The 27,921-nt window shown below is 39.6% G+C and overlaps 1 protein-coding gene across 1 annotated transcript; it reads right to left on the minus strand.

Annotated features, from left to right (window-relative positions):
* Positions 1–1,753: 1,753 nt before the first annotated feature.
* rasal1 (RAS protein activator like 1) lies at positions 1,754–27,776 on the minus strand (the record flags this gene model as incomplete). The annotated part of the gene is made up of 21 exons (XM_083783775.1): positions 1,754–1,929; positions 3,675–3,751; positions 4,206–4,320; positions 5,702–5,837; positions 6,834–6,971; positions 8,321–8,490; positions 9,538–9,682; positions 11,488–11,625; positions 12,555–12,747; positions 13,738–13,856; positions 14,489–14,553; positions 16,526–16,675; positions 17,746–17,867; positions 19,691–19,782; positions 19,936–20,076; positions 20,537–20,618; positions 22,135–22,264; positions 23,222–23,283; positions 23,807–23,920; positions 27,374–27,430; positions 27,712–27,776. 21 exons carry the CDS (start codon positions 27,774–27,776, stop codon positions 1,781–1,783), a joined length of 2,460 nt encoding a protein of 819 aa, XP_083639901.1. The 3' UTR covers positions 1,754–1,780.
* Between the last annotated feature and the right edge of the window lie 145 nt (positions 27,777–27,921).

The following is a 27,921-nucleotide window of genomic DNA, read 5'->3' on the forward strand; positions in this document are numbered from 1 at the left end:
ATTGGACATCCTCTACAGTAAAAACAACAGTAAGTAAAATGGTGTTGGTTAGATCAATATTGTCGATTATGATTGTGATTGAGATAACCCCTATCCCAGTCAGCTACGCAGGGAAATTCTCTGAATTAAACTCTCAGTGTACAAATGTAACCAAAAGGGTCCATTGGGTCCATTGTACACACTCACAAGTATTTAAGTATATTAAATTTGGATACATTAACGCTGAGGATTTTATTATGTAGAGGCGATCTATCTTTGAAAGATGGTGAAATGTTCTTTTGTACAGTATGTGACTTTACAAGCACACATCCTAATAAGAAGAAGAAGAAGACTAATATGGTGATAGCTAAAAAAAGAAAAATTCAGATTCTACAATGAAAAGAATAACAGTTTGGCATCTCCAACTTACAATATACTTTCTAAGCCCATTTTAATGGCACTAGTATCTCAGTATAAACATAAATGTAAAGTATTAAAAAAGCATCTGTTTGGTAATTGGTACATGCTCTGTATTATTATAAACTTGGTAAATCTTGTACACATAGGGGTGTTATTCCTATCAGGTAAATATTACCCATAGCAATGTCAGAATGCCTACAGTAAACAGTATTTCCTCAGTTGCAACAGAATTGTCAGTTGGCTTACTGTAAAATATTTCTTTAGAACCAAAATTACATGTTGAAACCCACGGGCAATAGCACCAAACAAAAGCATTAACTCTTTATATAAAAAGCCCATGGCAACAACTAAAACAATGTTTAACTATTAAATATAGCCTCCATTACAGGCTAAATAATATCATGGCATGTGGTCCATTATTAAAAAGAAAAAAACATTTACGAAGGTATCACCCAGGATATATACACAGTAACATGACCTATGCACATATCGTCATTGCTACATTGTGGCTGTAGTGGCAAATTAATAGACCACTATTTCAATACAAAACATCAATAAACGTCAATAAAAGCAATATCAAAATGGCATACATTCAGGTACTGTAGATTGCACTACAACAAACTGGTTGCATAAAATATTTTTGACCAAATTCCTGTATAATATCTAAAAAATATATAAAAAGCTTCATTCTTTCTGTTTCACATTTCACAACAAGCGGATGCAGGACTTGCAGGATGTTTGCTTGTTACAGGTACATCAAAAATAAATCAAATCCGACCAGAAAAAAACATTCAGCAATACTTTTTTCACCTCCGAAGTACCTCCACTGAGTGTCTCCACTGATAGATGGCGGTACACTCAAAGAACACACCATTTTTCAGACACATCCTTCAAGGACTGGAAGGACTCTCATGATGTGAATCCCTTCTATTTAATTACATTAAAAGAGAACACTGTGCCTTCCTTAAGGATGATATATACATTGTTGCAGCACGGTGTTGCTCACCGAAAATCTGTTGTTAATTCTTAGGTATAAATTTGGCTTTATGGTCCAAGTGTGGATCCTAAAGCTTGTTCCCAGGACCGGTATGATTCTAGGCCCTAGAATCTAGTACTGGGTCGGGAACCATTTGTGTCACGGACCAATTGTGTCACGGACCAATTGTTATGGGTCACGACTCGAGTACCTTTTAAAAACAATCTATATTATTAAAGAAATGTAAATAATTGTATACATTTTAAAACAAACAAATCTAAGAAAAATAAATACAAATAATTACGAAGTAGTGAAAATAGCCGATCTACAAGTTCGCAATGTGGGCAAACGTCTAAATTTGGCTCTTTTGGGTCTTGACCTGAACAGTTTGGGAACCACTAGATTCTACGGTGTCAGAATAAGACTGGTAGCTTCCTCTCTCTCCCTGCACTGGAAGCTGGCATGGGCCTTCTCCAGATCTTTGATTACACCTAGCAGGCGTGCGGCAACAGTCTGACTGGGTTTGAGCAGCTGGACACTGGACTCGGCTCCGTCTGGGACAGGGAGAAGCATCCAGTGGTCAGATACAGTCAGATACAGGTGTGTCCACATGAAAGGTTTAGAACTATGAATAACTAGAACTGCACTCTGTCGAGTGCATACTTGCTTGTTGCACACTAGTAGGCCATAAATGGCCAACTAGTGCGCAAGCAGAGCGCGCATGTACCAAATTGTGCCTGATCTGCTGGGACCAGAGTACGTGGTGTGTATCATTTAGAGCTAGTTATACATCAAATCTGTGCCCGGATTGCTGGACCAATGATGACGAAATGACCATATTTCTTACATACACACCACGTACTCTGGTCCCAGCAGATCAGGCACAATTTGGTAAATTATTTTTTATTGATTATGTATAAAGTATACGTATGACTAGCTCTAAATGATGACGTAAGAAATATATATAGTATATATATAGTATATAGGCATATACTATATATGTATACATATATACTCTATACTCTATACTCTATACTGTATAAAGTGTGTAGTTGTAAGTTGATTAGCGGTATTCTGTGATCGGCCTGGTCCAAAAACCGTGACAGCCGTTCCGCCATTTCAGGACCCCCCCAGAAAAACATCAAATCTGTGCCCGTATTGCTGGACCAATGATGACGAAATGACCATATTTCTTACGTCATCATTTAGAGCTAAATGATGACGTAAGAAATATATATAGTATATATATAGTATATAGGCATATACTATATATGTATACATATATACTCTATACTCTATACTGTATAAAGTGTGTAGTTGTAAGTTGATTAGCGGTATTCTGTGATCGGCCTGGTCCAAAAACCGTGACAGCCGTTCCGCCATTTCAGGACCCCCCCAGAAAAACATCAAATCTGTGCCCGTATTGCTGGACCAATGATGACGAAATGACCATATTTCTTACGTCATCATTTAGAGCTAGTCATACACGTATGTGTATGACTAGTTGAGTATGTATGACTAGCTCTAAATGATGACGTAAGAAATATGGTCATTTCGTCATCATTGGTCCAGCAATACGGGCACAGATTTGATGTTTTTCTGGGGGGGTCCTGAAATGGCGGAACGGCTGTCACGACAAATGGACCAGGCCGATCACATTACTTGCGCGCTCTGCTTGCGCAAGTAACAACAATCGATGGTCACTTAAAATGCAGGTTTATACACACACACACACACACACACACACACACACACACACACACACACACACACACACAGTATATAATATATATATAGCCTACTGTAAGATAGTATACATTTCAGTTCATGATGCTAATGTATGATTTATAATAATAATAATAATAATTTACAATACAGACAGACAGACAGACAGACAGACAGACAGACAGACAGACAGACAGACAGACAGACAGACAGACAGACAGAGACAGACAGACAGACACAGACAGACAGACAGACAGACAGACAGACAGACAGACAGACAGACAGACAGAAAGACAGACAGACAGACAGACAGACAGACAGACAGACAGACAGACAGACAGACAGAGACAGACAGACAGACAGACAGACAGACAGACAGACAGACAGAGACAGACAGACAGACAGACAGACAGACAGACAGACAGACAGACAGACAGACAGACAGACAGACAGACAGACAGACAGACAGACAGACAGACAGACAGACAGACAGAGGCTATTGCCTATTATAGTTCCCAAAAGGTATTCTCTTCTATTTCTGCCTTTAATCCTCTTACAGCAGCTGGTGGCTCACCTAGATGTATGGCAGAATTGATTCTCTTCTCTTCCTCTATAGCCATGTCAGGATCTGGCAGCTCCAGATATTTATTCCTACAGTTATCGGTAAAGAAAGAACATAAATCTTAAGATTACAGTCAGAACACTATCTGGAACCTGAATAATGGTTCAAATGTGTAAGGGCAGGATTGTTATGCATATTTCTTGCTGTTAAAAGATTAGATTGATATCGACTTGAAGCTCTGTCTGTAGTGTCAGGAAACATCATGCAGCAGAATGGCACATCTCTGTGTTGCAACAGAGACCTCTAGTGTCAAGTAAGCTAACTACATCCTGCTACACTGCTCTAAAAAAGCAAACAAGAGTTGTAACTTCTAACCGATTTAAAAAAATGTCAACAGTAATGAAGATGATTCCTAGCAATACTTATATGTTTATATATTACTCAGCTATAAACTATATAGGTGTCTGTAACCATTGTCAACGCTTAACAAACAACTACGGTCATTCTTTGTAGGGGAGTCTATCTCTTATCTCTCACTACAACCTGAGTTTGTCTCTGCCCTGGATGAGCTGCTTGTAGATGGTCTGAGTCTCTACATCTGGATCTAGTGGGTCACTCCAGTCTCCCAAGGTCACGGCGGAGTGGGTTCGACTGCACCCTGAAAATGAGTAAAGAATCACAATCACTTTCATCGTTCAAGTTGTGATTATGTGCAGATGATTTTTGACTTGTCATGAAGCAAGAAGAAGATTAGAGTCAAGATTACCAAGTAATGGACCAGTAATGGTAAATGTTATGCATTTCCTGTAGACAATTTGTAAAGTTTTACCATAAATAATGATTAAATAATACATTTTATTTATATTGCACTTTACATTTAAAATAAATCTCAACGTGCTACAATACAGGGTAAAGATAGGGATGGAAAAAAAGGAATAAAGGAGTTCTAAGGAGGAATATTATCCAATCACAGCTGAACACAAGCCACATGAAGGATAAATGGTCGAATGATGATGTCATTCAAGGCTAGGTTACAGTGCACAAATATCAGGATCCTATAAAAAGGTTTTTGCCTCCAGCGAGCATCTGACAACATCTGCTACCAACTCTTTGCCGACAAGTGCACAGTACAACAGTATGTGTGCTTTTGCTGTTGAGAGCTGGACAATATCATTGCAACTGTCAAATGTTCGGTTACCCAAATGTCCAGTTGAGTTACTGGTGTGTAATAATTCCCAGTGGTGGAAAGTAACTAAGTACATTTACTTAGGTACTGTACCTTAAGTACAGTTTTGAGTATTTGCACTTTACTTGAGTATTTACAATTTACAATACTCTTACTTCTCGGATCCAAATATTATTCTTTAACTCCACTACATTTATTTGAAAGCTTTATAGTTACTTAGAATATTATTACAAAACATACATTAACCACTTCAGCCCTATAGATTTAGTCCATTTGATAATAGCCAATCTACAAGCTCACAATGCGCTGTGAGCTTGTAGATCTGCTATTTTCAAATGATTTGAAAACTTAAAATGGGACATTATGCACAATGAGTACTTTTACTTTTGGTACTTTATGTACATTTTAATGACAATACTTACTTTTACGTAGTAAAGTACATTTTGAATTCCGGACTTTTACTTGTAACAGAGTATTTCTACATTGAAGTATTGATACTTTTACTTAACCCATTTTGCGCGGGAACCCATTTTGGTGTTAGCATCACGTTATGCTTTAGCTATTGAAAAATAGCAGATCTACAAGCTCATATCGCGCCACCGAGTGGCGCGATACGAGCTTGTAGGTCTGCCATTTTTGAAAAATCGAAGAACGACTGACATTTTTTTAATCTGATCTCAGGTCAGAATGGGTTCATCAGACCAGTGTGTGTCCAGTGGAAAACCTCGTATGAATCTGATCTCAGGTCAGAATGGGTTAAGTAAAGAATGTGAGTACTTGTTCGACCACTGTCAGTGTCAAGTCAAATGTCCAGTTGAGTTACTGGTGTGTAATAATAATTCCCCAGCCTCACCAGTGCGCTCTGCCTGCAGGCAGCAGGTCCATTTGCCACTGCGATGAGCCCCAGGGTGGAAGGAGGGCAGCATCCGTTCATTATCGATGCTGGCCTTCCTGACTGCTGACAGCCACTGGTTCAGCTCATTCACGTTCTACAAATACAAGCATGTCACAAAATGATACACGCTCTATCTATAGCCAAGTTAGATTGGTATAATCGTGCATTTACATAGCGTCTTTCTCCAAGGCACTGTACAGAGATTGTGCATTACATTCACACATTCACACACCGCTGCCGGAGGAAACCATGCAAGGCACCAACCTGCACATCGGGAGCAATTAGGGGTTCAGAGTCTTGCTCAAAGACACTGACTCTACCCATGAGTACGATTGATATATATCTTTTTAAATACTGGTAGGCTATGATAAATGTATGATCCAAAAGAAATCTTTATTTTTTATGTCTCAAAGTTAAATGTTGTATTTTGTATTCATGTAATATATTGCGACTCCATCAATCACAACAATATCTCTCATTTGGTTGTGGGGAATGCCTATATAAATCGATGTCATCGATTTATATTTTTTTAAGGGAATATTTCCAGAACCGTGCCTAAATTAATAAATATTGCACTTTAAAAAGTGTTAAAATATCCACATTCAAAACAAAGAATTGTGGCTGGTTGAAGACCAAGCAAGCTGCGGCATTCTGGATCAATTGGAGAGGCTTAAGTGTGCATGCCGGTAGTCAACTGAAAACAAGGCACTCGATGAAGAAAAAGTTAGACTTCCGTGACAAAACAGTATGTACAGCATATACTAAGTATACCGTATATATATTAAAATAAACAAATACATGATGCCAAAGGACGATTTTAATGGTTACTGGTGGTGGGGAGGGGAACTAGCTTTTCTGCATTCACCCAGCAGATGGCTGCTCAGATGAGTGCACGGAGGGGAGCTGTTAGGGGCTAAGTGTCTTGCTTAGGAATAGGAACACTTCAACACGCAAGCTGGGTGAGCCAAGGGTCAAACCGGCGACCTTCCAATTCCCGGACAGCCTCCTTACCCATTTGGCTACGGCCGCCCCAAATAAATATCTGTGCAGACCGCAGAGGGCCAGGCACAGTGTCAGTATAGAAGGATACCTTGCATTGGATGTACATTGTGTGCAGCTGTCCGTCGTTGTCCTGGGTGACGACCTGCATCACATTCTGTTGCTGAAAAGCGTTCTCATCCACCCTCTCCACCGCACACACGCACTGAATAGGGATGGAGGAGCGCACCTGCAACCATTCAAATGAAGACACGCACACACGTTGCATGCACACAGCACGCACGCACACACGCACGCACGTACGCATGCACGCACACACAAGTCAAGAAGATCAAGGGTCAAGAAGAGTATAAACAACACTGACAAAATAACACTGCAAATTTCAAGTGCATTAGGTGGTTTTAAGACGAAGGTTTGAGCCAAAACCATGCTCAACCATGCTATATATACATGTATAAAACATATATTAATAATAATTTTTGTTTAGCCTATACTACAGTATGTGTCCAGAGCAAATTAATTGAACAGCTATAACAATGTGCAACGATTTTGCAAAAGCATAGGTTTGAGGAACACAAACTGTTAATTTGTTAATTAGTTTGTAACTTCAAGAGTGTACAAAATGCAACATCGTGTACACTCTGAATTAAATGAACACTGAGGATTCTAGTGTTAATGCCTCCGTGGAGGAGGCATGGTTGTTGGGAGCCCGCAGAGCCCGCATGGCAGAATAAGGCTACTTTAAAGTGTAAATCAGCCACTTGCACAGGGAGCCCCGCCTCACTGAGACTGGAGGATCAGACCAGGATATTGTCTGCAGTCTGATTTGCAATGTTAGTATGAATATCCACAGCCTTCAATGAAGCTAGCCTTTATGCCAGTCACACAAAGGAAGGATGGGCTCAAAGAGAGAAAGCTTTTACTGGACAGACTAGCTTTGGCCAGCCTAACCCCGTCCGTCCGTCCGTCCGTCCGTCCGTTCGTCCGTCTGTCTGTCTCTGTCTCATTTACACTGCATCTCTCTCACTCTCATTATCACAATGCTCAACACCTCATGGTAATATCTTCTCCCCTAATGATGTTCTTACAAGGACGAGAACAAATACATTTAAACAAATTAACTGTGTTAAGGATGATTAAAATGTTTCCTTGAAATGGCAAGATGATGATCAAAAGCTATTTGAAGAGTCCCTCACCCTTGAAACACAAGCACACACTTGCACACACACGCATGCATGCGCACACACAAGTAAAATCGAAGGACATAGACATTATTACTCAATAATAATAGATGAGTAATTTTTAGTTTCCTCGTCCACCTTGGGTTTACATAACAGGCAGTCAAATAATTCGCATTTTTTGTCGAAGAAATAACTTTGTTGTTATTGTTTTTCTTTTACAAATGGAAACAACTACAACTAGGCCAAAAATAATTATGTTTTAAATACTTGGTTGGATAGAGAAACCTCCCAGCCGTGTAAGTGAAATGACTCACTGTCACAGAGGCTAGGATTAATTTAGCATTCCCTGTCACAACACCAGACAGTTCTCAACAGCTTGTCTTATCAGTGGTCTTACCTGCCAGTCAGGGGTCTTTGCGTAGGACAGAGTCTCACTGGTTAGCCAGAAGTAACGCTTCTTAAAGGCAAAGCGGGATAGGAGCTGGGAGCTGGCCTTGTGTTTATGGAGGTAGGCTTCCTTCAACGTGACTGAAGGCAGGAACACAGCTCTCTGAGGGACCTCAGTCACTGCAGCAGACATTCATACAGAGGATTTTAATCACATAGACTCTATTGACTCCCTATTTTCAGCCATAATAGATAGCTCTTTCAAAAATAGTGAAAAGCATTGAGACAATTTCTTATTATAAACTGTAAATTATTAGCTGTTATAATTTGATTTAATGCTGCGTTATCAATCATTATCTAATAGTAAGTGTGATCTTTTTTAAATGGTGTACAATACGTATGTCATCTTAGCGCCACAATCGTCTTATACAATGACGTTTATCGATGTAAACACAAGATGGAGCTGTAACAGTGCTAACGTGATAATAAACAAACAGCATACTGACTGTTGCACTGTTAAATTGCAACGCATGGACTTTTTCTTACACTGTTACTTTTATCATTCACAATTGATGCTGCCTCATCAGATCAAGGATACCTTTGAAATACCCAGAATAACAAACAACCAGTCCTGCATAACAAATCCAGCATTAAATGTCAAACTGGCCTTTCAGAGACAACCGTGGGTGTGTGTGTGATGGCACAAGAAGACTGGAACAGAGAGAACCGTGGGTGTGTGTGTGATGGCACAAGGAGACTGGAACACGATATTTCAGAGAGCTGAGATGATTCATGACAATAGACTCACTGACACATGGCAGTAAGAAAGGCACAGGACAACCTCTCTGGCGTGTATATGCAGAAACGACTACTCACTCCAACACCCTGCCAGCCCTGGTGCCTATACCCTTTTACCATGCCTCCACTTGGGTTATTAATATTTCACCACTGGGCTATTGTTCCATGTTATTCCACTAATGACAGGAGTGACAGTGTAATCATGCTAACACCTGGCAGCTATTATACACTGACAGGTGGTGAGTGAGGCCACAGCTAAGCTCCATGGCTGCAACCTCCGAACTTTCCGGTTAGCGTTCAGTTTGGTGATGCACAGTATGAGTGGGCAGAGAGAGGCTGTCTAGGAATCGGAAGGTAGCCGGTTCCACCCGGCATTTTCAGTCTCAGTTTCAGAAAATACTCCCTCTCCTTTCCATCCATGTAGCTTACCACTGTTGTGATCTACGTCGATGAGCTTGTCCAGAAAGTCTTTGACTTTGGCTACGCTGCAAAGGATGATGGGATGGAGGGGTGTCATCCACTGTTCCTTTCCATGACCCAGCTGCACACCCAGGTTCCCCACACTCTGTAACGCCTGCCAACCACAAAGGAACCAACAACTGCTTTCACAAAGTCTTTGACACACAAACTCTGCATTTGCAGTGGGAATACAATTTACAATTTAGGCATTTAGCAGACGCTCTTAATTCAGAGCTTAATACAGTAAGCAAGGACAACACGAGGTAAAACATAAAATGCATAGAAATAGTCACCTAGGACCACAAGTAAACCAAGAACCTTTTATCAGTAGAATATCCAAAGAAAATCAATAATCTGTAGTACATTGAAACTATAAACTCTATAGGATACCAGGTCAATAATGACCTGGCATCTGTCTACATGACACATTTGCATATTAAAGCCTGCAAGGTCGTCAAGGCTAGGGCAAGTGCTACGGCAAGTGCTACGGGTTAAGGTTGAGTCTGAAAAGGTGAGTCTTCAGATTACGGAAGACGGGGAGTTCAATGCTTTAATAAGGTGCAAACAAACAAAGGAAAGGACTAACACCGCTTCATCTTCAGAGTCAAACCGTTATGGTGTGCATGGGAAAGGTTACTGCATAGACCCTCCTCATCCCAATATCCGTTTGTCACTGGTCACTTGCATTGAAGTGAATCAAAGTGATCCAAGTATCTTCTTTAAGTTCATTGGCTAGTAGACCATATAGATCTGCTGTTACAAACTGACAATGATAATGATTACTTTGCATTGGTGTGAACTCCATATTTGAGTGCCAGTGGACTGTTTGCTTCAATTTTGTCTATCTCTCTCAAAGTTTCAGATCAAAAGGCCTCCCCCCCGGGGCCAGGCATGCTGTGAGCCCCTTTGTCCAGCCCACACCATGGGCGAGAAGGAAGTCCTTCCATATACGCTCCTCTGATGCTCTCCTTTGAACCACAGTGTGGTCACAGCACAGATAAAAATAGACTGTTCCCTGTCTGTGTGTAGGGGACCCATGGCAACAGGACTTCGGTACCATGGACAGTTACCACAACACAGCAGCAGGGAACAATACTGTATACGTACATAATTATGGAAGGAAAGGGTCTTCCCTTCCTTGTGTGAAATGACATGTTTAAGATATCGCTAATTCTATATTTACTATATACTATACTATATATTCTATATTTAGGCTAAGAAGTAGATGTTATATTTTAGAGGTACGTGCAAAGGTGGAATGTTCTTTTAATTTGATATAACCAAATAATAACTTTCTTACCAAAATGTTGAAATGATTTTAATTGAACTGTTATTTTTTTTTATTTGATTTGATTTGATTATCTTTATTTTGAAACCTTCAGGTAAAACAGTCAAATAAGATAATAATTAAAAAAAAACAATATATATATATAACCACAATGCATGTATATTTATTTTTTGAATGAAATAAGAAAATTATAATGACAACAATGTGATCATTGGTCTTGCACCTGAAGTTCAAAAAGGAGTAGGAAGAAGTAAAAACTTATTTACTCCTACCCCCATCTTAAATATTCACCAATAAGTAATTGCAATAAACATATAATTATATTTATATTATTATATATTTTAATATAATAGTATTTACATATAGTATTAAAACTGCACTTTCAAATGTATTTTTTGTATTTTAATACCTCTTATGGTATTTGAATACCTCTTATGGCCTACTCTGAGGCAAGAGTATGTTTAGTCCCAGTCAAACTATCAGAGAGATTCCTAGGAGTGATTTTGAGATGCTTGATAAATATATTGAATCAGTGCTGTACTGAAGAAGTGGACTGTTTCCTGTGTGCATGCATACATGCGAGTGTGCGTGCATGCATGCATGAATGCATGTGTTAATAGCATGCATCGTACCTTGGCCAGTAGCAGTAATGTCCTGCTGGTGCGTGTGTCTGCATGCTGGTCCCTCAGGTGGAACAGTTTTGGTGTGAGAATGGCAGGAGCAAAGAAACGCAGGAAAAGGAACCCACTGATTGCCAGATACTTCACGTCCTGTTAAAACAAAATGTGATACACAAGGAAGGAAGTGAATGAATAGGAAAAAAGAAAATATTCTGCAATGATATCACTATCTAGTACTTCTCTATTATAGGTCAAAATCACACCCGTGTGAAGTGAGGGGCGCTCTTATCATTATACTGTACATCATCATTCATCATACATCATCTCATGAACTAACAACTGAATCTATGTGATTATTAGCAGATTTGCTCGTCTACATATGACCTAATTTCTCCTTTCATTGCCAATGGCAAATATGAGACAATGTGTGGACAAAAGCTGTATCCCCTCAAAAATCACCTCACAATGCTTCGCTTCGCTTGTGAGCTTGCAGATTGGCTATTTTGAATTGTCCGAAATGTATTTAGGACTGAAGTTGTTAATGTATGTTTTATAATAATAATCAAAATGTACAAAATAACTAGTAACTAAAGCTGTCAAGTAAATAGTAGTAATGTAGTAATAGTACGTATTTATTTAAGTAAGTAATATTTGGATCTGAGATGTAGTAGAGTAGAAGTAAAAGTATTGGAAATTGGAAATACTCAAGTAAAGTACAAATACCTCAAAATTGTACTTAACCCATTCTGACCGGGCACCCATTTTGGTGTTGGCATCATGTTATGCTTTAGCTATTGAAAAATAGCAGATCTACAAGCTCGTATCGCGCCACTCGGTGGCGCGATATGAGCTTGTAGATCTGCTTTTTTTTTTTATCGAAGAACGACTGACATTTTTTTTAGAATCTGATCTCAGGTCAGAATGGGTTAATCAGACCAGTGTGTGTCCAGTGGAAACCTCCGTATGAATCTGATCTCAGGTCAGAATGGGTTAAGTACAGTACTTACTAAATGTAATGTTACTTTCTGCCCAAAACCATGACTGGAACAGAAATGCAGAAATCCAGCCCCAGTACTGACCTCATTGTCAGGGTCAGTGAATTGCTCCTCCACCCGCTTGTGCAGCTGTTTGAAGGCCACCCTCATGACAGGAGGACACTGGAGCACTGAGGCCACGATGGACTCGATGATGCTGGACAGATAGCCCTGCAGCATCTCCATGCTGCTCTCCCGCACCTCGGCCTCAGACACGGCGCCCTTAAATGATATCCGCCTTCACAGAAACAGACACAGAGACAGAGAAATGCACTGCAGTTTCACTGTCTGTGACTCTACTGTGAATTCTGAGAATTCTGACGTCAATGGAGTCCACATAAGATCTGCGCCTGTATCCAAACTCTAAATAGTAGTAAAGCATATAGTAACTACATGCAAAGAGTAATTACTTTTCATATTAATTGTACTACTGGACTGTGTAGTATATGATGCTAAATTAAATATTAAGAGGTGTCAACAATGGTTGTTTATTTTCATAATGGATTCCATTTTACTCTCACTTTGAGATTTCTGAATGCCAACAGTCATTATTTTGTCAGTAAATGGAAGATTTTACTAGGAAATCACTGGTCACTTTAAAACCATCAAGATTTTCAGAACATTGATCAAAGAAGTTTGATCAGAGAATCATTTTTTCAACCGAAAAAAACACAGACCACCAATTAAATGTATATAATTGCATGCCTTGATAGAAAATGTCCCAGTTATGAAACAACAGCTGAAAAGTGCAAGACCTCAGACCTGCCATGATTATTATGATCATGGCATGTCATTGTCAGCATGTGACTGATAATGCCTATACACACAACAAAATGGTATTTCAAACAATAGCTGCAAAACGATTAAACTATGAGGAGGGGAAAACAAAGGTGAGCGGCAAGTGAAGTTGTTGGGGAAAAGAGTTATGTGAGGAGTGTGGAGACAACAGAACACATATTGCCAGTCAGATACTGTAGAAATAGTACATGTTAGATCCTGGATATCCCTGTGTGTCAGAGATATGCATCTCAGGGGGCTCACTCTAGTTGCCTGGCAACCACCATCTCCCCATTTTTTACATTCTCTTCTTCTTTTTTTTCATTTTCATTTCTTTACACTGATGTCTTCCTCTAAAGGCAGAGGCTTTCCTTTCCGTTGGTACAAGATAAGACATTGGTGAAAGAAAATAACTGGGACTGCCTCTGGTCCAACGTGTTTTTCTTTTTACCTGGAGCTGGAGCGGTTCATTTCGATCTTACATGGATCCAGCTCAATGTACTTCCTCTCCTCAAAGACGCGGTTGATGATGGGTTTCAGAACCTCGTGCAGGTAAAGCATGCCGACAGCCTGGCAGTGAAACAGTGACACAACATGTTTAGGACTAGATCCACAGTTCCATCTATTCACTGTCACACTGAAATTCAACATGCAAAGTGACTGCGAGTACAGGCCCTAGGATTACATGTCATATATTTTTCTTTTATGCAGGTGCAAACTCAATGTGCTTCACGTTGAAATACAAAACAGCAGTGAAATGCATTAAAGTACTGTACACAAATATACAGTGACCTAGTGGCTGGTACTGGCATATCCCATAAGCCAGTGGGACGGAGCACTAGTTAGTATTAGATCCCATAAGCTGGACGGACAGGAGCCCGATTGGCTAATTCCCATTAGATCCATAGCCTGAAGGGATGGTTGCTCTGCGATTATAAATTCACTGATTTGAACTGCACAATAAATATCTAGTAATTTGCTAGATTAACTGTGGAAAGACAGACACACAGACAGGGGTGAATGCAAATCTCCACCTGGCAGAGGTCATGTAAAAACTCTTCCATAATTTGTTGAATATTATGATTTGCAGTCTATAAAAGGAATGTTGAACCAAGATATTAAATGATAAGACACAAATCAACCAACCATGTGCAGTAACATGATGAAATTAAATGCTTGACAAAGTTGACACGGCCACCCACCTTCATGAACTGTTCCATGGCTTTGGAGGCAAGGGAGTTGGAGCGAAACAAGGTGTTTGGATCAGCTGTTAAGAGGAGAGTTAAAGAGCATTATATTATATAGACAAATAAGCTGTTTAAAACTTTATGTATCAATGCGTTCATTTTGTTAGCCAATTAGTCTCATGTATACATTTATTTTGTTTGGTTGGCAATGTATTTATGTAGCTGCTGAAACAAGAAAAACCTTCACTGACCTAAGCTGCTGCTAATTTAACTAAACGCTTACATACTGATAGATGAAACTGATTGATTGATTGATTGAATATTCTATTAGACAACACGCAAATGCAAACGGCACAATGTACAGCCAAGCATCTTGTCCAAAAGGACCTCACCGAAGAGGGTCCCATACACTCACACACAATCATGACATGAACAACAATCCAGAACAGCAACAACAATTGATATAAAATAATAACAATCACAAAACAATAACAACATGACATTTCTCTAAACATGAGATATATGGCATGTACAGGTTGAGAAGGAAGTAAATGGGAAGGGGATAATCAGGATAAGATGATAGAACCAAGGTTGTCCGTCTGTTCTCTAGGGAGGTTGTGGAGAACGTGGGAGTGTACCTGAACGAACAACTGGACTGGACAGACACCGCCTGAGGCTGAGGTCCTTCGATGTGTGTAACACGATGCTGCAGATGTTCGTTCTACCAGTCCATAATTGCGATTGAATGCTGGTTGGGGTGTTACATTAATGTCGGGGACACGAGTAACCTGAACAGGCTGGTCAGGAAAGCTGGCTACCTCGCTGGGGTTTCCCTGGTCGGGGTGGAGGAGGAGATGCAAGGAAGCTGGACGCTATCAAGGACAAACCACTCAAACCCCATTCACTTGGAGATTGTGGGAAGGTTTAGCAGCAGGGGTAATGGTAAATGAATCTTCCCTGTGGGGACAACTGATCCAATAGACTTACAGACTGTCCTTTGTGCCGTTAAGCATGAAGATCTATATTAAGGCACACAATGGTCCCTTGGCTTGTTCAATACACAGATTTGTCGGAAAACACAACAGTTCAGTACAGTACAGGAACAATAATTTAGACATGCTTCTGTGGGTTCTCTTGTATTTCCCTTTACCTGGCACTATGCAAGCACTTGTGACGGCGTATGGTGTTGAATTTTATATATTCTATGTTGTATATTGTAAGAACAACATGCTGTGCTGTCCTGTCTTATATTATCTTATCTGATGGGATGTATAGCAACTGATGTAACCATGGTGATATGGTCTGGATATGGCTTTAAAGGTCAGAGCATGTGGGAAAAGTTGTGCTTTAGTTCCATGTCAGAGCAGTATCCGTTTTATGGATACAGGGCTGCAAGTTTAGATATATTCTTTTAGTGTTTTTTTGTTACACCATGCCCCAGATTAATGTCTTGTTAATTAATGGCTTGTTACCAGCATCTATTCTGATCTCATGATCCAGCACCTGTTTGGATCATGTGGAGTTGCTATGGAAACTTAGGCACGATACTTCTTATCTCAAAGTACACCAAGAACTACTAAAACCACGGAACAGTGGTGTGGAGGAAACAAACTTAATACCACACTCAGTGTGGTATTAAGTTTGTTTCCTCCACTCCACACCCAATGTTCAGATCAGTGTGGCACACTGATCTGAACATTGGTCTGGTAAATATAGTACCAATAGGCGTGGACTGTCTACATATGGCTGTGATGCTGAACTCTGAAATACCAGCAGTGGGTAGAGATTGTGGAGTGTAGAAACAATAGAAGATTTGTATGGGGTCCTCCCACTCATTAACACTGACTCATATGAACATAGATGTTTCGCATAATGTATAATGTATATTGTGTAATCATAGCTGTTTTAAAACAGTTTGTCACTGAGTCATAATTCATAAAACAAAGAAAAACTAGTATTTTACTGGAAGGTTTTATGGTTTCACAAAGCATTTTTCCAAGAAAAAAGCTATTAGGCTACCGTTTAAACAAGCCATTAGTGAGTGAGTCTTACTAGTGTGGTTGACCTCCCGGGTGTTGAGGTAATCCAGAAATGGCACTGCTAGGCCCTGGCCCAGGTAGATCTTCACCAGGGTCATGGCCACATCCTGGCGGCTCTCAACAGTCGTCACCTCTTCCAACATAGTCAGTGGGCTACTGTCGTCTACCTGCAGAGAGGGTGGGAAAACTACAGTATATATCAACATTCACTTAGCACGCTGACAAGGGGGACCTCCAGTGAGAATCGAGAAATACAAGTACCTCAGAGCAACTGTACTTGTAACAACAATCATGATCAAAGGCACTACTTAGATCTTAGTTATTAATCATTATCATCCATAATTCCATATTTAATTATACAAATGTCAAACTGAGTCTAGACTGTTTAGCTTTTCGGGTTTCTACATTTTATACTGTCCTTATACTAATATTTTCATGTGCGTACTGTATTTGTGTGGGGGTACATTACAACCCTGACAAACTAGCTATTTTTATATGAGTGCTTTATGGCAAATGCATCAGCAGCATGCTGAGAGGAGATAGATGTGAGCTCAAATCTCACTGTGATTATGGAAAGTGAAGAATCTCTGCTGAAATAGAATTCAGTATGTGCACTGACTGCATTATAACATATCTCTAGATATGAAGGTAGGCAACCTTTGGCACCGGTGCCAACATTGGCACTAAGGAGGGTGATCACTGGCACACTGGCATAAGTGTGAGAGACAGGATTTTTGTAGTCAAATAAATGAAGCCCCATAACATTTGTATGTATACCAATGACATCCTGCACATAATTCTACATTCATTAAAACTCTGAACTCTGACTGGGGAGTGAGTCTGGTGGTTATTGCGTATTGCTGGGTTATAGTCTAATGATCATTAACAATGTAAGAAAATATTACAAAAGAAGGGAAAACTTATATTTTTGGACAATCAAAATAAGTTGGAATGTTTTATGAGGTACTGGTATGTCCATTAAAATGAATGTTGACATGGCAGACTGACTAAAAATAAAAATCACACCCGTGTGAAGTAAGTGGTGCAACTCTGTGTGGGTATCCCCGGAGGGTCCCCGAAACTTCCAGACCCACAGGAACGCCAGGGTGCCGGCCCGGTTCCGGCGAGCCGCCCTGCGTCCGAAACGGTCGAGAAATTACAGAGTTACCGTGTGTGGGTCCCCGGGGGTCGCTGGTATGTTAACAGTAATTAATGTCAGGAGAGCAGTGATACTGACCTCCGCGGGCGAGATGACTGACTCAACCAGCAGGTCAATGAGAGGCTGGTAGTACATGGAGGGCAGGATACAGTCCTCCACCAGACGCACCTTCAGACGCAACGCGCCCAGTTTCCCCCTGTGAAGAGACAGGGACGTAATGAGGCCTGTCCCTTCATCTGTTTTTTCACACACTGATGTCCAGCTCCTTTTTATGGTATGGAAGCTCACAAGATTTTTCACTCAAACATTAAACGTATCTGCTCACTTGAACTGTAGAACTATCTACAGTACAGTATGTCCAACAACTTCTAGGCTACACATGCAGTATGTACAGCTCACACGTACATTAACATTAAATAATAGTCATTCTCTGTTAGATTTATATAGATTGTTCCATATGGATTTTAATAATATATATTTATATTATTATATTTAAGATTATGCTTTTAAATATTAGTTTTTCTCTTAAAAGTAGTTTTTTTTTAAAGTTTTATAGCTTTTCCGAAATGAAAAATAAAGTACTTTGAAGTTGAAGTTGAAAGGCAATAGATGTTTGTCAAATCAAATGAGCTCCAGGAAAACCTTTGTGCATTCTTAATGATTTTCAACATTCTCTAAATATTAGAGCCTTAACACTGAGCAGTCTTCTGTGTCTCTGGAATGCAGGTATAGTAATCATTGCTATAGAGTGTTTGTTCAGTAACTGGGGTCTCCACGACTCCCAGTCTCTCCGGCTCTTTAAATAAACAGAAAATACATTTTCTGGTGGGTTGCCAATTCCAGCTAATCAGGAGAGAGTACCCATTTATCAGCTTACAATTTAAAGTGTTAGAGTTCCAAATGTTTATGTTCATTTCTTTGTGTCATCACTTCCAATTTCATTTGTTTATCTGTATCCTGTGAGAGTTCTCTCTCCTGATTGGATAACATTCTTATCCCGACCTGAAAATGAGGGCCGTTTCTGTTTAGTGTTCATTACATTTTACTGTTTACTACATTTTAACATCATTTAATCTTCCCTGCCGAGGTTAAGTTCGAGGTTAGGTCTGTCACGCCACGCTTTTCAGCCACAAGGTCTTATTTTGAGGAGCCACCAGCTCCATGCTGGATGACATCCATGCGATGTCAAACATCCATGCAATGTTTTTTTTGTTCGTTTTTTTAGTTTAGTTATCTTTCATTTCCAGTGCTGCCGCTAGTTACTTTGGCTTAGTTAAGTTCCGATTTTTTGTCAACAGACCTTTAAACATTTATTTTAACAAAATAAATATCACTTACCCTACCTTTGATTATCATATTATACCATACAGATTAGTTTTCTTTATTAAAATACGTCCAAGATTGTAGTTTGTAGCTACTGTTTCACTTTAAGATGAGGGAAATTTCTGATTCGAAACTATACCTCAAATCATTATCATGATATTATCATATCATTGTAAAGTGAGACACTCATAATCGTCTGATAATTAGCAGCAATGAAAGCACCATAAATGTCAAGTCAGTGGGTGGCTTAGTAAATGTGTAGAGTGTAGGATGGTGGTCCTATTCTATTTCAGGCCTTACCCCAGCTTTGTCATTACTTAAATAAACTCCCCCATAAAGCTGTGAGTCATTCTGTAACAAACATGTGAGGTTAGCTTCACATTGACGCTGTGTGTCGCTGCTGTAATCTCAGCCCCCATACTTCTAAAATTATCTCCAAGAAGAGAACACATGTCAACAGAGACCTTGTTATGACCCTAAAAACAACTTTCATTACATAAAAAACACATTTCTCTCTATGTCTCTCTCTCTCTCTCTCTCTCACATCTACAGTATCTATTGATTATCTATTCATCTATTTCAAGCACGCACGCACGCACGCACGCACGCACGCACACACACACACACACACACACACACACACACACACACACACACACACACACACACACCAAACATGCACACCATAATCCTTACCCAGCATCATCATCATTGTTTCCCAAGGGTAGCAAACGAAACCAGCCTTGCAACAGAGGTGTCTTGTGCAAGCAAGCAAAAGGAATTTCCACCTATGGGAGGAAACAACAAGCACCCCAAAGTGCCAAACCAATAACCACAATGGGAGCGCTGAATGTCTCTGTTGAAAATGTTCACTAATATCCACAAATGCAGACGATTTTATCCGCTGCAGAGGTGGATTGCAGAGATTCATAAATCTTTACCTTTCCCAGGAAATCATTCTTGCCCACCAAGTCCCAGTCCCAGACTTCTAAAGTAACTGTCCCATCTTCACTGAGCTCCCTTGGCTCGAGGTCTAGTTCCAGAGTCTCTCCCCAGTGAGGGAACCGGGTTTTCTTAATGATCTTGATGAAAAAGGGATTGCAAGTCAAAAACTTCAGCATACTTTGGTCTATAATATACTGTATTTGGAAGACCAAAGTTATTTATGTAATATTAATTATTAATTATTAATTATTAATTATTAATTATTAATTATTAATTATTAATTATTAATTATTAATTATTAATTATTAATTATTAATTATTATTTATAATAATTGTATCACTTCTGGGGTTTTTCAAGGTATCATATTGACAAATTGGTCAGCTATTATAGAGTGAAACCTTGCACTTCTGGTTCTATTCAGCATACAACAGCGAGCCGCGAGTTCGAGTCCCAATCCCGATGGCCATTGCTGCGTGTCACTCCCCAACTCTCTCTCCCCATTTCCTGTCTGACTACTGTACTATCAATAAAGGCATAATATATATATTATTTTTTTAAAGAACCTCATACAAGCAGGCACATGGTATAGAGCTCACCGAAGTCTCAGCGCTGTGGTTGTTGAAGATGACTTTGGCAAATGGGTCTGAGGTTCCAGAGATGTCTCTTGGCGCTAAATCTCTGTGATGTGATAAAAAGAAAACGTCAACAGCACTTACTATATCACTTGTTATCACTGTGATGCTAAAAAAGAACTTCTCAAATTACCGGTTCACGACATTTAATTAGGTTCTGCAAGGTGACAAATCCTCCCATGTGTTTTGACCTCATTATTTCAACCTTAAGTCACACTCATCGCACAATGAATTAACGTTTGAATAACAGACATAAGCCCTGTTTGACACACTAATTAGCACCTCGTCAGAGAGCTACAGAGACTGTCTTGGGACAGACAGATGGGGCACTGAGAGCACTAAAACGCAGAGACAGCAGGAGGAGCCATAATGTGAGGACAGAGATAGTGATGACATTGCCGTCTCTATTGGAAGCGGCTATTCACTTTTAAGGTCAAACATTGGTGAACAAAATGAAACGAAACCATAATTTAGCGCAGTATTCCATCTGAATGAAAAATACTGTATATAATAAATAATAGGCCTAAATAGGACTAAAGGGCCACCCACTCTAAGCACTATACTGTCACTATAAAGAAATATAAACCATTATAGCTCAAGAGGATGGCGTGGGTCCACACCACAACTATAACGACGGCAGTGGTGAATGATATGCTCATAGTTATAATTATTGTAGTGTGGACAGCCCATAATGCGAGAATAGTCAAAACACGTTATGCATGCACCATATCAAGTGAATGAATGTCTTCTGGTGTTTGAGGCAGAGAACATGTTCATAATTGTCATGGGAAGTAACCTAGGTCTGTCTGTGTAACCGAGAAATGCAATTCATAGTCTGCATTTTTATTGTTTTTTGGCAGTGAGCCCTGAGCCGCAAAACATTGCGAAGGTGAATCATTTGTTATTTATTTGTCACCCCAGGCCATTCTCTGTATGAATTGAAATGTATTGATAGTGGTATAAAGTACGTATTTTGCAGGTAGGTGTTTGCATGTGTGTGTGTGTGTGTGTGTGTGTGTGTGTGTGTGTGTGTGTGTGTGTGTGTGTGTGTGTGTGTGTGTGTGTGTGTGTGTGTGTGTGTGTGTGTGTGTGTGTGTGTGTGTGTGTGTGTGTGTGTGTGTGTGTGTTTAGAATGAAGGCATTCTCAACACTTGGTACAAGTGAGGAACCAATTCCCTCACCAAGACTTTTACAGTCATTGCAGAAATTCAGCAGTGTTCTTTTGGTCACTGTCATGCCCTGTTTCTTTTTATACAAGCCACCCCTGATTCACAGATTCTATTGTGTAACATATGAATGACTCAGTGTTGTTTATTGGCCAGTCAATTCAACAGGTGGACTCTGAAGAAAACAAGAATTTAGGGTTTCTTCCTGGAGGCTGAACCCTTGACAATCGTGGCACTCCAACTTTAAAGCTTTATTGACCATATGAGAAACTTTACACTCACAATCTTTGCTGTCATAACACCAGGGCCAGTAGAGTGCAAATTGTGATGTAATGGAATGCCTGGGCTACATGGATGAATACATAGCACTGGACATGATAGAAGAACATGTAGTACCTGGCCTCAATGACTTGACAACGCAGACAGATCCGCTGGGCATCTTTCACCACCTCCAGGCACAGGTGGATCTCTCCTTGAACCTCGTCATCAGGGTCCACCCTGGTCAGGTTTAACCAGTTGTCTATTCCTGGAGAAATAAAGATGACAGAATTAGCATTAATGATATTTGTCTTTAAAGTGGGACGTTCAGGAGCAAACAAAGAAACCTGTCGAGTATGTGAATACAAAGATCATAGAACATATAGGTGATATATTCAAGTGTATTGAGCAAGGTCATTTGAAAACTCAACAGTATAATGTGCCCATGTTTGCTGTCCTCAATCTGTTTTAGCAACAGATTTTTATCAAACTATGAAACTTTTAATCTTGTTTCAGTCTGTTACTGGTTTTAGTCATTCTAAGGAACAACTCAATCTGGTGCTTTAATTTGTTTGTTTTTTTATAATGTTGAGATAATAGAATTTCCTGTCTCTAAAAATAAATAAAAAATAAATCTCTTTTGCATGTTGCTCTTATTTTGTCACAGCTGTCTGGTCATGGCGTCATGCTAGCCAGCACAAACCTAGAATAACTCACTGCAAGACATATGCCTGGGTTGTATATAAATACCGGCGACTAAAACCTTTTTCTGGTTTATTACCATTAATGTTACTATGTACGTAAGATCATATAACTGCTTCAAAATTTGAGAAGAGAAGAGAAGAGAAGAGAAGAGAAGAGAAGAGAAGAGAAGAGAAGAGAAGAGAAGAGAAGAGAAGAGAAGAGAAGAGAAGAGAAGAGAAGAGAAGAGAAGAGAAGAGAAGAGAAGAGAAGAGAAGAGAAGAGAAGAGAAGAGTCTGTTATTGGAATTTGAAAGACTCATCATTCCATCAGTGTCTCTAGCCTAGTTGGTTGATGAAATCAATCACAATCAGATCAATCAAGCCATGGCCTTAGAACACATTAACATTCCCAGCAAGATGGAAGCCTAAAAAAGGCATGTCCGTGACCAGTAAGACCTTTCACATGGCTCTTTATTTAACCTCTTACCCCTCACCATACTCCCTTTACACTGGTACACATAGGCAGTTTGGTGTTTTCCTACCTTTAGCTTGAGACCCAATGGCTTCTTTGCTCAGACATATCTTCCCCATAACATCATCATGTCTGCAGCAAAGATAAAGATAAGATTATTATTTCATGCACTCCAGAAAGGTTTTCAACTGACAAAATCAAAATCAAAGGCATTTTGTTCATTTTTTTTAAATCACGGAAATATTGTGTGCATTGGTAATTGCAATTATTGTATAGGACTAATAGAAGCTTACTCTATACTTAATACATACATAATAAGAGTGTCAATAAAACCTATTATTAATCATTCATACTGCAGTTTAGCAGGGTGAATTTATAGAGACTGGTATGACTGCTGTTGCTCAGGAGAAGAGGCCAAAGAAATAGCCATTAATTACCAAGATTGGACAACCATCTACGTGATGAGGTTTGTTTATCCAAAGCATGGGAGGATTTCCAAAACATTCAGACTGTACAGATTTTAGCACAATATTTCAGTTCACAATTCATGGCCGCGAAACACTGATGACTAATGACGCTGCCATCAATCCTTCATAAGAAAAGATAAATGGTTTAATATGACATGGTTTTGAGACAGCGTAGGGGGAAATGTTACCCAATGGTGTCCTCATCCATGACATAAACAGAGAGGGAATGGAATCCCATTGGGAGGTGTAGTGTGTACTCTTCTCCCCAGAATGGATCCAGGTTCTTCCACACTGTAGCAGTCCTGTAAAATAATGGTCCAACTTTATTTATCATGTTGTTTTGTGTTTGACTGATTGATTGTGAAATAGTGTACTCTATTACAGTATATGAGAGTGTGGGTTCAGGTACAAGTGGGTTGTACAGTGTAGATGTGAGTGTGCGTACCTGTGTGGTCTCTCTTAATCCTGAACATTCCAAGACAATTCCTAACAATCATGGTTGATATGGTGATAGTCTTAATCTGGCACAATATCACAAATGCTAATGCTAGAAACAACAAACATGCACCGCATACAGTAGGACAAAATTTGGAAAATGTTTGAAAACAGTGTTAATGTGGTTAAATGACCACATAAACACACAATGCTGTTAAGGATTTAGGACTACTACTACAACTAAACAACATGGGTCATCAGTGCTCCATTTTCCCTCAACCAGGCCTGTAACAGAAGTCATTGAACTGACCTGGTTAAACTCCAAAATAATAATCTATTGATACGGATACGTTGACTGTATAATGTAATAATTTAATGCCCAATATTTGAAAGAAATTTCATCTTTTATCCAAAGTGCTTTAAATAGATTGTGCATTACATGATAACCCATGTGCACACATTCATACGCAGTCACCAATGATGGAGGAAACCATGCAAGGCACCAACCTGCACATCGGGAGCAATTAGGAGTTCAGAGTCTTGCTCAAGGTCACTTCGACACTAACTCTGTGGGAGCCCGGGATCGAACTGGGAACCTCGCGGTCCGATCTACCAGCCACTCTACCTCTGAACCACTGCCGCCCCAAGCCATTCATAGGGATGGGAATTAACAATTTGTGTAAAACACATCTGGTGAATGTCTATTTCAATTCATCAATGCGCATTTGTATCCATCCACATTCAAATAAACCATACTAACCAAACAATGAACTAACAAACTAACTAAGAAGCTAAATATCTAAATGACTAAGCTCTGGCCAAGTGGTCCAGGCGCATGCCACATATAGGCATTGGCCTGACAGCGCATTGCTTGTTCGAGCCCCGTTCATGACAACCTTTGCTGCATGTCTCCCCCTCTTTACTGTCCATCTTCACTTGATACTGTCAATAAAGGCAGAAAAGCAAAAAAAAATAAAAAAAATAAAAAAAATAAGCTCTTTGGTTAAAAGATATATCAAGCTTTGCTTTGATATATGGCTAAATCAAAAGCCAATAGGCTATATTGCTTTAAGGTGGCATTCATGGAACCCAATTACGGAATGATTTAAGCAGGCAGTGTTCACTTCTTCAGGTGACAAAACTGTATTCAAACTGAACAACTCTGAAATTACACCTACTCCTCCCATAGAGGCCCTGCCCTCCAATATTCTCTGCTTGTACAATGGGAGCTCCCCGCAATAATTTATGCACCCTCTCCATGGTTACCTGTGGGTATCTTAAAGGCCAGTCCCATATCAGGTTCTCTTGGTTCGAGGGGCTCACTTTGTGAACACAAGCCTGATCACACGTAGCCTACTCTACTCGGAAACAGGACGAGTGGGCACCTAAACATTTTGGACATGTCAATGTTATATTGGCTATTTTTCCTAAATGTAAAAATATATATTATATATGGTTTGGAAAACAGTCAGAAATAATGTAAAGTATATGATTTTAAGATGTATGTTACTTCAATATCAGATTTACCCTTGAACTTTGTCGCAAATAAATATGCATAAATATTAGGTTAAGTTAGGCCTTAAATGTCATTACAAATTATTCTATATTTGTATTTGGCCCCACATTTATACCAAAAAAGTAAATAAAATATATATTTTTAAATGGCTGGGTTCTCAGGTGCCCACTCTTCCATGAATTACCCTATACTAGCATACTCAAACCCCAACCTATACCCTTTCAATTCAATGGGGCACAGCTCACTGACTCAACACTGTACTGTACTGTACTGTACTGTACTGTACTGTACTGTACTGTACTGTACTGTACTGTACTGTACTGTACTGTACTGTACTGTACTGTACTGTACTGTACTGTACTGTACTGTACTGTACTGTACTGTACTGTACACCAAACTAAACTATACTATACTATACTATACTATACTATACTATACTATACTATACTATACTATACTATACTATACTATACTACTCACACGGTTACACCATACTGTTATGTTGGACTGTCACTGTCACCGGCAGCCGACAGGCTTCTTTTGTTTACAGTGGGAAATTTGGTATGGGCTTTTTTATTGGCCTAACATATTGTCTATATACATACATTCATGAATCCACTAGCTGACCGGCTGTCACTATTGGGCAATTTGTTTTTTCATTAACATCCTATGTCAGGCAAAATTGTCAAAAATGTCAAACTTTCCTTATGCTTTAAGTAGCATGTGACATGTCAAACTAGGGGGTTTTCATGATTCTGAATCCATTCCAAGCATTAGTTTTGCATAAAAAACACTAAAAACGGCCATAGACGTCATGACATTTGATGAGGTCAGCACAAAATGTGATGAGGTCAGCACATTTTGGGCAAGTGGCTATGGCTGTTATTAGCCCAAGGAGTGTATTTTGTGCTAAACTAATGCTTGGAATGGATTCAGAATCATGAAAACCCCCTAGTTTGAAAGAAAGTTTTACATTCTTGCCTGCCGTAGGATGTTAAAGAGGGGTCACAAGAAACCCCTATAAAACAAATTGCCCAATACCGAGAGCCGCAAGTGGATTCATGAATATATGTATACTAGACAATATTTTAGGCCCCCCAAAAAAGACTATATACCAAATTTCCCACCCGTCCACCTCGACTGCCGGACTACTGTGAGCATATTTGAGAAAAGGATGAGACTTGACATTCTACAGCAGGGGGATATTTACATACAGTGTTTTCAGTAGTATGCTAGGCCTGTGGCTGCATTTATAATCTAATCTAATCTCAACATGTCATTGTGCTTTCTTGGGTTTAATCCTTTTAGCATCCTTTTGTATGGAACTGGACTTCTGTAGGCCTACTGTTTTTTGCAAACTGGTGTAAAGTATAAAATCAATAAAACAAACAAAAGAACACACACACACACACACACACACACACACACACACACACACACACACACACACACACACACACACACACACACTTGAGTGAGCACATGCAGTCAGAACACAGCTGCAGTCAATATCCAATCTTTTTGGATCCAATCTTTTAGGAGGTCAAAAGGTCAAAATGACCTTCCAGTGACAGAAGGAGACAGAAGGAGAGCTCTAAAGAGAACCCCCTTCTAGCATAAATTACCAACTCCTCCGCTGCAATATGCTCCTCTCCTATATAGTATACTGCGCTGTGTTCCCAGCTAGAATAAGCAACCATTACCCATATATCACACAAGCAGCATATCACATATGTAATGTCTATTATAACTAGTCTAGTATGGAAATACACCACAAGCACTTAAAAGATGCAGCGCAATTCACCTGACCACAACTTCATTGTCAACTTTTACGATGCAGTACGGATCACTGGTTCCAGAGCTTGAGGGGAAGATAAAAAATGACAGCATTAGCCTATACACATTATAGGCTACTAAAATGTGCCATATAGGCTATTTATTCAAAGAATGTCTTTGAGACAGAACTTATTATTAAGCTTGGCTTGGACTTCATAATAGAGCAAGCTACAATTAGAAAACCCAACCTTAGTTAAAATGTAGTCTAAACATTTGCATCTAATTACTTGATAGCTATACTGATACACTGTATATTATTAGGCGGCGGTGTAAGAATTCAGTGGAGTGGCAGTTAAATTGACTTACACGTCTTTGGCTGGGAGGCTCCTGCCCTCGACAATACGAAAATAAAGAGATGTATTTTTGGCCATTTTAATCGAGGACGCTATTAATCCAATAATTCCTCTTGTCTGTCCATCCGCGGTCCTTAAAATAGTGCTCCTCTCCTCCTCCGCAATTGAGTTTTCTTCATCTCATGGCACCTCCAACGCGTGACGGCGCACAGGCAGCCCACCA

This window comes from Protomyctophum parallelum (genome assembly GCF_964188405.1).
Source record: "Protomyctophum parallelum genome assembly, chromosome: 15".
In the NCBI taxonomy this organism is placed as follows: domain Eukaryota; kingdom Metazoa; phylum Chordata; class Actinopteri; order Myctophiformes; family Myctophidae; genus Protomyctophum; species Protomyctophum parallelum.